The sequence below is a fragment of the Alosa sapidissima genome, chromosome 23 (genome assembly GCF_018492685.1).
Source record: "Alosa sapidissima isolate fAloSap1 chromosome 23, fAloSap1.pri, whole genome shotgun sequence".
In the NCBI taxonomy this organism is placed as follows: Eukaryota; Metazoa; Chordata; class Actinopteri; order Clupeiformes; family Clupeidae; genus Alosa; species Alosa sapidissima.
This window is the reverse complement of record NC_055979.1, coordinates 21729070-21741948: the sequence shown is the minus strand read 5'-3', so window position 1 is coordinate 21741948 and position 12879 is coordinate 21729070. Positions and strand designations below refer to the sequence as shown.

General features: G+C 42.1%; 2 protein-coding genes and 1 long non-coding RNA gene across 10 annotated transcripts; 2 read left to right on the top strand and 1 right to left on the bottom strand.

Annotated features, from left to right (window-relative positions):
• The first annotated feature begins 650 nt into the window (after nucleotides 1-650).
• Nucleotides 651-3049, top strand: LOC121698659. 3 transcript variants are annotated; one of them, XR_006026826.1, is made up of 4 exons: nucleotides 651-999; nucleotides 1686-1951; nucleotides 2055-2248; nucleotides 2407-3049. It is a non-coding gene; the product is annotated as an uncharacterized LOC121698659 (long non-coding RNA). The 3 variants fall into 3 exon arrangements; XR_006026825.1 differs by lacking the exon at nucleotides 651-999 and having other exon boundaries at nucleotides 1216-1947; XR_006026824.1 differs by lacking the exon at nucleotides 651-999 and having other exon boundaries at nucleotides 1216-1951.
• Nucleotides 3050-4536: 1487 nt separating this feature from the next.
• Nucleotides 4537-8404, top strand: srsf9 (serine and arginine rich splicing factor 9). 6 transcript variants are annotated; one of them, XM_042081227.1, is made up of 5 exons: nucleotides 4537-4679; nucleotides 6293-6469; nucleotides 6595-6770; nucleotides 7163-7335; nucleotides 7592-8404. In XM_042081227.1, the coding sequence occupies exons 2-5, from the start codon at nucleotides 6312-6314 to the stop codon at nucleotides 7823-7825; spliced, it is 741 nt and encodes a 246-aa protein (XP_041937161.1). In that variant the 5' UTR covers nucleotides 4537-4679; nucleotides 6293-6311; the 3' UTR covers nucleotides 7826-8404. The 6 variants fall into 6 exon arrangements, with proteins under 6 accessions (XP_041937161.1, XP_041937157.1, XP_041937160.1 ...); XM_042081223.1 differs by having other exon boundaries at nucleotides 4542-4679; nucleotides 6114-6469; XM_042081226.1 differs by having other exon boundaries at nucleotides 4562-4679; nucleotides 6290-6469.
• A 1361-nt stretch (nucleotides 8405-9765) lies between these two features.
• Nucleotides 9766-11897, bottom strand: triap1 (TP53 regulated inhibitor of apoptosis 1). Its single transcript, XM_042080619.1, has 2 exons — nucleotides 11593-11897; nucleotides 9766-10721 (listed from the first exon to the last, which is right to left on the bottom strand). The coding sequence occupies exons 1-2, from the start codon at nucleotides 11737-11739 to the stop codon at nucleotides 10644-10646; spliced, it is 225 nt and encodes a 74-aa protein (XP_041936553.1). The 5' UTR covers nucleotides 11740-11897; the 3' UTR covers nucleotides 9766-10643.
• Nucleotides 11898-12879: the final 982 nt, after the last annotated feature.

Sequence of the window (12879 nt, the reverse complement as noted above, 5' to 3'; positions counted from 1 at the left end):
AATTACAAAATAGTAGGCCTATTTTGTATTTGAAATACGTATTTTAAATACATGTATTAGAAATACTGCCCATCCCTGGCAACATGGTAAAAAGATGAAAATGACTTGATTTTAATTTCAATTCCTTTTACATTCTCCAAGGTATTAACATTAACATTTTTCATAACTCCATGTAGGACGTTTCTGTACATAAATGTAAGCAGTGGCAGTAGTAATGCAATATTTAGAAAATGTAGGCTACTCTTGTACTCTTGATACTCAAGTACTTATAAAAACAAGTACTTCAGTACTTTTACTTAAGTAGACATCTGACTGTTGTACTTTTACTTGTACTTGAGTAAAATTTAGCAAAGGGTATCTGTACTTTTACTCAAGTAATGAAGCTGTGTACTCTGTCCGCCTCTGATCGTTTCTAACACATTGCTTTTGTTATACTGTGTAACACAGCATTTGTGTACTTTTTATGACAAATGTTTGTCTTATTCTTGTGTCAAATTTGAAATTACTATACAATTCACAACAAAATGCAAACAAACCACCATGGTTATACATTGACATTCATTTTATTATTAGTAATAGTAATAACTAATCATACAAGTGATCTTTCGTGCAAATAATACTTTTCTGGACATAAGTCAGAGTGGAATTTGAGTGTACATTTTGGCAACAAAATCACAATCCACTGAAGTGTCCACATTGTCAGTGGTACTGACAAAATTGTCCATATCATTCTCTGAAGCACTAAAGAAGTAGCCTGACGAGCCAGACCCACATTAAAATGTAAGGTCTGGGCACTCACCATTCGCAGTACTCAGGCGCGCTTGCTCCAATTTCTGCCTCATTTTTTTCGCCAATCACCGCGCAGCGACTGCTCATTTCTTACCAATGGAATATTCGCTGCTCCATTTCCTGCCAATCAAACGCCGCACCGGCTCTTCCATTTCTGGCCACTCATGTCATCCAGCGCGGTCTGTCATCTCTAGGAATCACGGATCACAGGTAGGCTAGGACATTTTTTCTATTAATAATGAATTATTAAGTTTATTTAGTTTAGTAATTAGTTACATTTCTCTAACTAAGACTATGGGACAGTGGTGGTATGCTGCAGCATTTGTGAGTGTCATTAACTAGCATTAGTGGTAGTATAACTTATAACGTAGGCCTAAGGTAAATTATGTTGTTGGCATTATCTTGCTAACGTTAGAACCAGTCTGGATGGTTAGAACTAGCCAACATTAACGTTAGACAGCTTATTTTTGTTCTGTATCGCCTTCTCACATTTTCTCACAATTTGCCAGACTGTCAGATATTCAACGTTAGCTGAACAACATGTGAGTGAGTCATATCTACGATTGCGAAGTTGTTATGATAGCTTTATAGGCCTATCTACCGTGTAAGGATAGTTTACAATGTTGACAGTCATATCATAATTGTAATGGCATCAATGAAGAAAACAAGACATCGGGCAAGGAGTGGTATACCAGACCTGACCCTAAGGTGAAAAAGTGGCACAACCTCTATTAAAAGGTTAGTTTACAGTAGGCCTACTCTGTGTTCTGTAGGCTATTGTGTTAACAGACTCACTGGATCAATAGGACAAGTGAGCTAATAAGCAATGAATGAAAACCAGTGTAATTCACCTGTCTTGTGTCTTAGTATGCACAGTATGCATGTCTGTGTTACAGATTGAGAAATGTCCGGCGCATCTTAGGGGCCAGACATCACTTTTTATGGGTCAGGGTCAGCAGACATGTGCATCTCAAGGGCACAGGTGTCACACCATCAGGTCCAGGTCTGACCGCTCATAAGGCCACAGGTGTCACACCATCAGGTCCGGGTCTGACCGCTCATAAGGCCACAGGTGCCCCACTAGGAGCTCCTCCCGCTGCTGCACCTGGACCATCAGGCACCTCCCCTTTCGAGCCCTGGAAAGTGCTTGATAAACTGGTGAGTCAAGTCCTGACAATTCTTTTATCAAACAATTTTATTGTATTATTTTCACACTTGCCCACACAGACATACAGTCACTCACTTTCTTTGTGTGTGTGAATCAGACTTCCATTAGTGTGGCCCCCACCAACAGACATTTTGCTATCATGTGTCAGGACCCAGCTGCATCCTCCATCCAAGCTTTTGGACATTGACCCCACCTCCTGCATCACCACTGGCCCGGTCTCCTCCTCCATCGCCTTGTACACTGGCCCTGTCGCCTCTAACTCCTGCTCTGTTGGTCCAGCCATCAGAACTGGTAAGTAAGCTATTACTTAAGACTGAAATCATCCTACATTACTCATATAACTAAACTATGTCAAACTACATGTATCTAAATAGTAATTCATCATATAAATATGATTGTCTCCCTCATAACTATTACTCATTATGTTTTTATGTACTATATTATTTTAGGCTTTAGACGAACATAACATGCCAGGCATGGACAAGGTGGACAGCCTAGCTGAGTTCCTGGTGGATCTGCGTCATGAGCCATCCTTGACCCTTACCAACCAGCAGGCTGGCAGAATTGTAAATCTGTGGCAGAACCTGTTGCCATATGACCAACAACGTGTGGCCTTTGCTGCACGGTACCAAGAACGGCTCAACCAAGGACGGTTCCGTTCTCCTAAAAAGAAAAAGGACTTCACACCAGGAGTGCCACTTTGCAGCTGATTTCCTACTCCAGCCTTTCCCTACACCAGTTATTTTTACCCTCCCTCAGAGCCCAGCCACAGGCACTGTTTTCCCTTTCACCTGCTCCCTCAGTGCATCCCAGACCTCCTGCTATCCCACAACAGCCCTCACCTGGCCCACAGAAACCCACCTCCAAGGCCAATTTTAATAAACGAACAGTGGAGGTGAATTCATGCCGGAAATGTGGACAGTTCCGGACAAAGGCAACTGGCCACAGTCAGTATAAGGGCACTATATACAGCCCAAATACAGAGCCTCTGTCAAAAGAGGAGTGGCTGAAAGAAATGAAAAGTAAATTGTAAATGTGTACACTACTATTTTGAGGTTGTTTGTAGGGTTGTTCTCATGCTCGTGTGTGTGTGTGCAAATAAATACATTTTAATTGGTTTTCATTGTGTCTTCTGCATTGATTTTTGTCAATGTCAGTTATTCTTATACAGATTCTGCATAGTGGTTTAAGTCAGATAAAATATGTGCAATATCTAAAGTATTATACTTTATTAAATTATACATATAATATATATATATATAATATGTAGGCTACTCTTTACAGGTACAGCCCATTGTTAAGAACTACTTACTCTGTGAATCTGAGTGTTATAGCTCATCTGGGCATGAAGATAAAAAAGTATGCATGCTGCCCCTAGTGGTATGGCAGCAAACACATTCCCAAATATCTGAAAAATAACACTCTCCCTAATCACACTCCTTTCCCCTGTTCTCTTCTTTTCCTCCTCTTTCCTCCTTTTCCCCTCCCGTTCTCTTCTTCCCCCCTCTAGGTAGACGAATGTTCCCCTCGCCAGGCGCGAGGGCGGGATAATCAGTTGTCTTTCAAATTCCCTCCGCACGCAATAGGACAGCGGCAGCGCTATGAGTGAGTCCCATGCGTTTCCCACCAGCGGAGCTAGTTGGCTAGTTCAAACATTTGCCAACTTAATGAAAGCTTAACTCATGTCACACTGTTCGCCAACAGCAACATCCATCTGATTTGTTTTCAAGTAGCAGGGAATTCAAGCCAAACCGTTGCAACTCTGCCATCAATCATTATGTTAAGCCCACCTAACGACTCTATACACTTTCATTGGCCTGATTGAGTTTCGATTTCTGGAGCTCACAAGCCAACGGAGAGTTGCTAGACTAGCCCTGGCAGATGTAATTTGCTGCCACTAGGGGCGCGTCTAGATTTCTAGGCTAGCCATGACACTTAATCTATGTTAATGTTAATCTATGTGTAGATCCATGACAATGATCTATTATTGTATCTTATTAGGTTGCACCCTGAAAAACATGTTTTGCTCTACAAGACTGCTTATGCATGACATTTTTGTATGAAATGAATGTCTCTGTAGCTTGCAGTGCATGTTAAAAATGGGCCATTTTTCTGACTGTTTAGAAAGGACTGTTCTTGTGCTATTTTACAGATGGATTCATGTGGGATGTGTTTTTTTTCCTCTCCTGTCTTTATCAAGGTCATAAACCTCCACAGACACAGCTTTGTTTTTTTTCTGGTTCATCTCAACTATTTTTCAGCAGTAGGCCTAGGCTAAGAAATAGGTCGTATATTTAAGAAATAAACGTTTCATAATGGAGATATTTGGAAAAGGAGGTGGGAAAACACAAATACAGGCCTACACTACTGAGGGACCTCCATAGCCTGTTTTGGCTATAGGCTACATCAGTGGAGCTGATAAGACAACGAATGTATTTACACAATTTTGTACATAGCCTATTTTTATGCACTTGTCCCTGCCTCTGAAGAACAATATTTTTACCTGTAACGTTATTAAATATAAGCCTATCCAAGAAACCATCGTAGATAGAGTGAGGCCAGAAGAACCCTCAGCTCAGCCACAGCTGACCTTGAGGGGGCGGGATTGCACACTAGCGTCTTGATTGAACAGTCGGTGTTCGGTGAGGGAGCGGACTAAGTTCAAAATACTTCCTGCTCCGGGGGAAGCTCGAGACCTGATTATTTTGTCCTGTTGATAAAGGTAAATTTCAAAATGCACTGTTAATTGTTTACCTGGTTTTCTATACCTTTGTTTTGCATGAGTAAGTTGCATACAGTGCACTGAGGTCATGCTGCCGACTATTTTTCATAACGGTGAACGTAATGTAGTGTGTAGCCTACTACATTGCAAGCTAGCAGGATAGCTGGCTAGCTGTTAGCTGTCTTTAGACCGAAGCCTGAGCCAGCCTCAAAACATTATGATAGGACAGGTTGCTAACAATGTCTCAACAAAGAGATATCCTCGGAAAATGTAACGTTAACGTTAGCTGACGAGATAACCAGCACGACTGAAAGAGGTGATCAGTGCAATGAAGAATTAAAGTGGCAACGACTCAGCAGAGTTGGCATGAAAACAAATTAGGAATGCTTCAAAAACAACTATCATAGGTCTTGTCGTTGTAAACGAGTTGCTGTGTGATGAAATAACTATTTTCTGGCTAGAGTCACAAGTCCAGCTACCTTAGCTAACGTTAACTTGGTTAGCTATCTTGGTCCAGAGGCCTAAAGGAAACGCCAGCATTGTTGCTAACGTTAACGTTGCCGTATCCCTCAAAGATAATTTGAGGTGAGGTTGACTGAATGTAATGGCGATAGCTGCGGTGGAGTATTTTATTTGTCATGGAATTTCTTTCATGTTGGCCAGCTGCTCTATGATGTTAGATCTATGCTAACGTTATGTTCCCTCTAGCTACGTTAACCCCTTTCTCGCTGCTAACTTATAGTTCTGGCAATGGTTCATTTCATAAGCACATATCCTATGTAATTTGTCGATATTACAACATGTGGTTAGACCATACTGTTTGTGGATAAGAGTATATTGCTAGCGTGCAACTCTAGCTAAATTGCCTTAGCGCAGGTACATTTATCGTTCTAGTTCTCTCCAGGTTACGAGAATCTAACGTTAAACGGAAGTTAGCCGTTAGCAAAAAACACATGAAAGTACTAGCGCATCGTCAGTTTGTTATCAGATATGAACCAGAACCGAAATCGATTGTCAAACTAAATTCGAAAATGGTTGTGAACATATTCCATGCACAATACGTTAACCTAACATAAACAGCTCTGTGCTTTCGTCGCTCGACGTCCTGAACATGTGTGATCGTATTTTGTGTGAGCATTTCCTTAATAATACATTGCAGATAGCAAGGTTGCTAGGGTAGCTAACTAGCTAATAGCGCAGCTAAACCAGTTTTTGCTGTACACACTTCATTTTGTTGGGTCAGGGTATCGCGGCATCACACGAAACCATTGCTTTGGTTTTATTTTCACAATTTCGCAATGCAATCTGATATAGATATGTGTAACGACTAAAAGACTTGCATGGCGAAAAAATATTGTGTAGTAGAAGGCTTTAGTAGATGGCAAAAAATAATTGTGTATTAGAAGGCTTTATTAACACTCGTGTATTTTGAAGTTTGCAGACTCGGGCGCTGGAGAGGTCCATTGGTGTTTTTCTTGAGCTCAACACATACTACCACTTCACTGCTCAACGTTTTATATATTTGTAATTAGGAGATTGTATGAAAACGGATTAGGATTGGGATTTTCTTCGCACCTGTGCACGGAAAACGGAAAATCTCTCCACGTTAGCAGGGTTTGGACACACCAAGCCATGACGGACGGGAGGATTTATGTGGGGAACCTTCCCATGGATGTGCAGGAGAGGGACATTGAGGATCTCTTCTACAAATATGGAAAAATCCGGGACATAGAGCTGAAGAACAACAGAGGCACCATCCCCTTTGCCTTTGTGCGCTTTGAGGACCCACGGTGAGTTAGTTTCCTCGCCAGGCTGTTTCAATTTCCGCCCGGCTTCAGAGAGAGATCTTGGAGGAAGGGAATGTCAGGTGTCCGTCATTGATAGAGAATTAGGAGTCCTTTACTCTTTCCCCCAGGGATGCTGAGGATGCTGTCTATGGAAGGAATGGATATGGATTTGGAGACTGTAAGCTGCGTGTGGAATACCCCCGCTCATCCGGATCCAAGTTTAGTGGCCCCGTAGGAGGGGGAGGACCCCGGGGAAGGTTCGGACCCCCCTCTCGGAGGTCTGAGTTCCGGGTGATAGTGACTGGTAGGTAGATGTCGTGGGTCGTAGGCTCTCAACCCCATCTCACTCACTGGACTGGCCTCAGCAGGAGGATTATTCTGGTCTAGTTCACTTACAGCATACATTCAGAATGCAGAGCTACAAGTCTGTAGCAACTGGTAGGTGGAAAAACTTCATTTTTGTTCTGATAACTTTAATCCAGAGTTACTCAGGTGCAAGTCTAAATTAAATCAAGTCTCACATGGTGTTAAGCATGAATTGGCATATGCATCAAGAGTATTTAATCCTCTGGTGACTTACAGAGATCAATGTGGTCACCCAAGTTTGTTCTCCTGGGGAAAAAAAAAAGTGAGCACATGTGACTGGAATTTGAGTGCTGTGTATAGTCACTCATGTTCAGTGTCACTTCTCTGCAGGTCTCCCTCCTACAGGCAGCTGGCAAGACCTGAAGGACCACATGCGTGAGGCAGGGGATGTGTGTTTTGCAGATGTGCAACGCGATGGAGAGGGTGTGGTTGAGTTTCTGCGAAGGGAAGACATGGAGTATGCCCTGAGGCGCCTAGATGGGACAGAGTTTCGCTCTCACCAGGTAATGGAATCACTAACACTATGGGCCCTAATTTGAATGATGCGCATGGGCATAAACATAAGTGCATAGGCATAAACATTGATTAGTCAGCTCAATGCTTCCATATGCCACATAGTAGCTGTATTTCATGCACGAGAACGTTGCCTGCTGACAGCCTTTGCCCGCCAAATAAATATTGTTTATAGTTCATGACCTAGGAGGAAAAATAGAGGGTAACTGGATGTACCCTAACAATGTTCTGTGTTCTGTGTTGTAGGGGGAGACCGCTTACATCCGGGTTATGGAGGAAAGGGGTTCCAGCTGGGGGCGCTCGCGCTCCAGGTCCAGATCCCGTGGGCGTTACTCGCCCCCGTACCATAGCAGAGCCTCCCCTCCTCACCGCTACCACTCACCCCCTCCCCCTCGCCACTCCCTGTCCCGTCATAGCCCCCCCAGTCGCAGGCCACCCGCACAGCACCACAGCAGTCCCCCTCCACGCCACTACCGATAAACCCCCCCCCCCCCATCCCCCAGTGCAGAAGAGTCCAGGCCCTGGCCCATGTCTGTTTTTCTTTCTTTTTAAAAACCCATCCTCTCCACTGCCGCCTTTTCATTTTGTAATTTACATTCCATCGAGATTGCCCCCCCCCAACACCCATTCAATCAAGGCCTTAATTGTATGAAATTTTCTTACAAATCTCTGATTACATGAGATGCCTCATGGATTTTACCTTGTCATGCCATCAGTTAGTGTGTGTATGTATGTATTGTAGGAGTATGACTGCTGTCAACTGAACCATGGGAGCTTTGCCAATACAGTTCACGACTGGAGTCCATACATGCTGGAATGGGTGTAGTGTGTGTAGTGTATGTGTAAGAGCACTCGCATGGCAGTCTGAAAGCTATCCTTACAATAGTCATCCTCTTGAGTCACCCTGATTTGAGGTTTCCTACTCTTAACCCAAACTACTCAGCTGCGCAAGCACTGGTAAGACGATGTTCTGATTGTAATCTGGTACACCTTTTGTTTTTTCAATATATTTTTGTTTTTGATTTTGTTTTAAATTAAAAGGATAATCATTTTAACTTGCTCATTCTTATGCCCTCGTTTTGTTTTGTACCCTTTGATGGCTGTATGCAAAGATTTTTTTTTTTTTGTTTTTCAATTAAAATATTGAATCGCATTCAATTTCGGTTTTGAATGTTTTTGTGTTATCATAAATCACAACTGGCAGTTGTACATACCGGTAGGTGATAGAAACGGACTTCTTTTTGCATCTTCATCCCAGAGTGGGCAGCCGTGGCCCACTGGTTAGCACTCTGGACTTGTAACCAGAGGGTTTGCCAGTTCGAGCCCCGACCAGTGGGCCGCGGCTGAAGTGCCCTTGAGCAAGGCACCTGGCACCTAACCCCTCACTGCTCCCCGAGCGCCGCCGTTGTAGCAGGCAGCTCACTGCGCCGGGATTAGTGTGTGCTTCACCTCACTGTGTGTTCACTGTGTGCTGTTTGTGTTTCACTAATTCACCGATTGGGTTAAATGCAGAGACCAAATTTCCCTCACGGGATCAAAAAAGTATATATACTTATACTGATCACCTGACTCGGCATTTAAAGGTTATATCAGCGATAGCGGGGATACATCACCTCTGTTGATGTTCAAACAAAACAAAGAGCTAGCTCGCTACTCCCTCCCGTGCAATTAAAACTCTCCTAAACGCGCATCTCGTCAGTTATTGGTTTAAACACTTTATTTTGCCTTCGAGTGGGTTGCCAACCTCGCTGATAGAAGCCAGACTTAAAGGTTGTATCTAGCAGTTTGAGGCTTTGAGCTACCAATGCACATACAACAGCACTGCAGTGTTTGTGTTGCTATTTAAAGGTGACCAGAAAACAATGGAATTAGTAATCTGCCTGCTCCATTATGAAACCAAACCGTTAGTTTGGAGCTAAAAACTTACTTCATGGTTTATAACCACATCTTGAGTTTTTAAAATTAAGAACTTAAAATTATGAGCATGGTCATTATTGGTAACATTTTTAATACTTAAATATGATAATTTCTGAAGTTCAGACATTTAAGTTCTACCAAAGTCCTTTTAGGCAAGTCCCTCCATTCGGCGGCCATATACCAACGTTTTATGGGCACTCATCGGGCACAGTCTTTGGGTCGAACTGCGCGTGCGCAAGGCTTCACGACACCAATCTTGCTCCAGCGGCGAGATCACAACACATGATTGGCACGATGTCTTCACAACACACCATATGATTGGCTCAATGTATTCACATCACACCACAGGAGGATGTGAATTTTTTGCCGAGGAAGGGGTGGGATATGTGTAGACAACGGCCATATTAGCGTGACAAACTAGCCCCATGCATTTCTATGGAGTATTTTTTGAGCGCTGTGTCTCCTCATTAGAAAGTCTCTGGTTTTACACACATGCTAGTGAAGGCTGTGAATAATTTCTTTAATGCATCACGTCCATAGTGCATAGGATGATCTTCCAAGTTGAGCAAATGCACTATTATCTATAGCTGCCAGTGCCACACAAATTAGACCTAGGTATATTTAAATGCAAATTATCATAACCACATATGGAAAATATATTTTAGTCTTCACCCTTCACAAGTTACAATTTACATGTAAAACAAAAAATAGATAAAGATTTAAAAGCTGATGTGAAATAATTCCTGGCACATTTAAAAATCATCAGCTCATACCAAGAAGACATGGGTATGAGTTAATGTCAAGTTGGCTTGAGCCCCTGTGCATCATTCATCTTAAATCATGCAATGTAAACTTACTGTCAAATTCCATGTCTTGTGTACCTCAACAAATCCAAACATACAACATAAGTTGAACAATTTCTTAAGTATATCATACATGGCACTTCCTTATGCACCAGTTGCTCTGGCAGCTACTAAAGAAAATAGCAGTAGTTACATTTGAGAGGTCGCAGAAGCAGTCAACAAAAAGTTTATCCTGTGAATTTGAACCTTGTCTCTGTAAATACTATCTGGACTTTTCCAGACTTTGCTGTCTGGTGGAATTATTTTCCAGGCTGAATATTCACAGTAATTTTCAATAGCAATCTTCAGGTAAAAGGTACACGCTCAAACTGGACGCATACAATAGCTGACAAGATCCGAGGATGTCTTTCCACCGATTTCTGGTCGGCCGAAAGAAAGTCATTTCATATGCTACGCAGTGTCTGCCTGGCGTGGAAAAGGCCCGCTTCCCGACTTGACATGAACCTCTGTTGGCATCGTTAGAGTCCCCAATGCCTGATGACCATTCAGAAGAATGGATGCAGTTCATGGTTATCCTGTCAACTCTCGGTCTTCTCTTTGTTCGGCCCCATAAATTCAACGCCATCGATTGGGATGTCCTTTTCTTTGATCGCTTTCTGATATGGAAACACAAACAACACGGTTTAGACCAGACGTAACATTGTTGCACTATAACAAATAAAGTAACGTGTACCGAGTTGTCTACCAAATTCGGAATGAAAGATAGGCCTACAATAATTGGTATGAAGCATGCAACATGAAACATGTAACAAATCCCATTCACAATGCAACAATAGTTACAGTGATGGCCAAAAGTATTGGCACCCATGCTAAAGTTGACTGAAAAGAGGAATATAAAATCATCTTTTGGAAATTGATCTTAATGCCTTAAGTGAAAAATTAGGAAATATCTAACCTTTAAGGACACCAATTTTCTTAGTGAATGAATAATGTATCATAAATAAATAAATGTTCTTCCTTAAAATACAGGGGTCATAAGTATTCCCACCCCTATATTAAATTCCCATAGAGACAGGCAGATTTTTATTTTTAAAGGCCAGTTATTTCATGGATCCAGAATACTGTGCATCCTGATAAAGTTACCTTGGCCTTTGGAATTAAAATAGCCCCACATCATCACATACCCTTCACCATACCTAGAGATTGGCATGGGTGTTATTTCAGTTAGCCTATTAGCTGGTTTAATGCTCATTGAGCTCAATGCTATTCCTCTTTTCAGTCAACTTTAGCATGGGTGCCAATACTTTTGGCCATCACTGTATATACTTCCGCCAATCAAGGTTAAAACGTTACAGTGAGGCTGTTTCCTCCTCAAGGGTAGCGATTGCGTCAGTAGCATCCGACAGCGTTTCACTCTTAAAAGGGTTGAAAGAAAAGCAGCCAAAGCCTACAATTCAAATTGATTCTGCACAAAATGTTATCGGTAACCATGCTGACTTCGCTTGCCAACGTCAGCCGTTACCTTACCTGAACACACGACTGATACTTCTTGAACATCTCGGTGCAAGGATCACTACTCCGATCGCCTTTCAAAAATTTCTCGGCAAACCAGCGGTTAAAACACTGATCATATTCACGCTTTAGGTCAGTGCATCCCTCTCCAACGCTATTCATCTTTGTGAATCTGCGTATCAATTCCAATTTCCACTTATATCAGCAGGTTAACTGTAGCTACTCCTAGGCTGGCTCTGCAACTCCTATTCCCCGTCATCCCTGTCTATCCTATGGGTCTACCCCCCCTCCTGCCTCCTGGTTCTCCTTGAACCACGTGGTCTTCCTGAGAGTGGAACGTAAGTCGTGTTTTGATGACGTCTATAACGTCTTAAAGTGATCGCTGCATAATTATTCCAAAGATTATTAAGGCGGAACAATCTTTCATTATTCTATTGAGTTTATTCACAGGACAGCTAGGCCATGCATTTTCATTTGACTGTCTCCCTTTTCCATCAATCTATCATGTTGTCTGATAGGTTGCCTGTGGTTATGTGTTTGGACTTTATTCAGTTCCAAAGTGTCTTGTTTGGTCGTGAAGGGCTCCACCATATGGGCCCCCCAAACTTATTTGAATCACTGAATGAATGGATGCCTTTTTGGCTTTCATATCCGGGAGCTACTCAACTGATGGCACCTGAGGCTTCTTTATATGCCTCTCAGATTTTGTTTAATGCCTTTGATACAGATGAATCATAACTGATGTCATTCATACTTTGTCATTGTCAGCCATAGGCATAGCTGTTAGCCTATGTGCTGGTGTCCTCACCTTCCCAAGTATTGAGGAATACTCCAGTATTGTCATAATCATACCTCAGTAGGCCTACTGTCTAATGTGATAATCACACTAATTCATCACAAACAGGATTTTATAGATGTTGGATTCTGTTTCTGATCAGAAATTTGTCAGCTATCTATACAATTGAAACTGTTCTATAAATCCCTGTTTTTAACACATCCTATCATTTCTGAAGTTACAACAAGTAGAGTACACAACACTTTATGTTAAATAATGCTGTGAAATGCTTCATCATTACAGCTATCCATGTCAATCACAGTGACATAACTAAAAATGATTAGGTGCTGTTAGGGTTTGATGAGTAAGTCTGAGTGTGGAATTAGATAAACATGAGTGTAGAGCCACGACCACACCATTGTTTTTTTGCCATTCTGTCTGACCTTTAGTTGATGGAAACACACACTTTTTAGCTGTGTAGTAGCCTAGTGCATAATAAAATACATCAGACTGTTTGCAAAACCAAA

Coding starts and splice junctions, on each gene's coding strand:
- srsf9 (XM_042081227.1), top strand. CDS start 6,312: ATGACGGACGGGAGGATTTATGTGGGGAACCTTCCCATGGATGTGCAG. Junction 6,470..6,594: donor GTGCGCTTTGAGGACCCACG/GTGAGTTAGTTT, acceptor TCTTTCCCCCAG/GGATGCTGAGGATGCTGTCT. Junction 7,336..7,591: donor CAGAGTTTCGCTCTCACCAG/GTAATGGAATCA, acceptor TCTGTGTTGTAG/GGGGAGACCGCTTACATCCG.
- triap1 (XM_042080619.1), bottom strand. CDS start 11,739: ATGAATAGCGTTGGAGAGGGATGCACTGACCTAAAGCGTGAATATGAT. Junction 10,722..11,592: donor AGTATCAGTCGTGTGTTCAG/GTAAGGTAACGG, acceptor TTTCCATATCAG/AAAGCGATCAAAGAAAAGGA.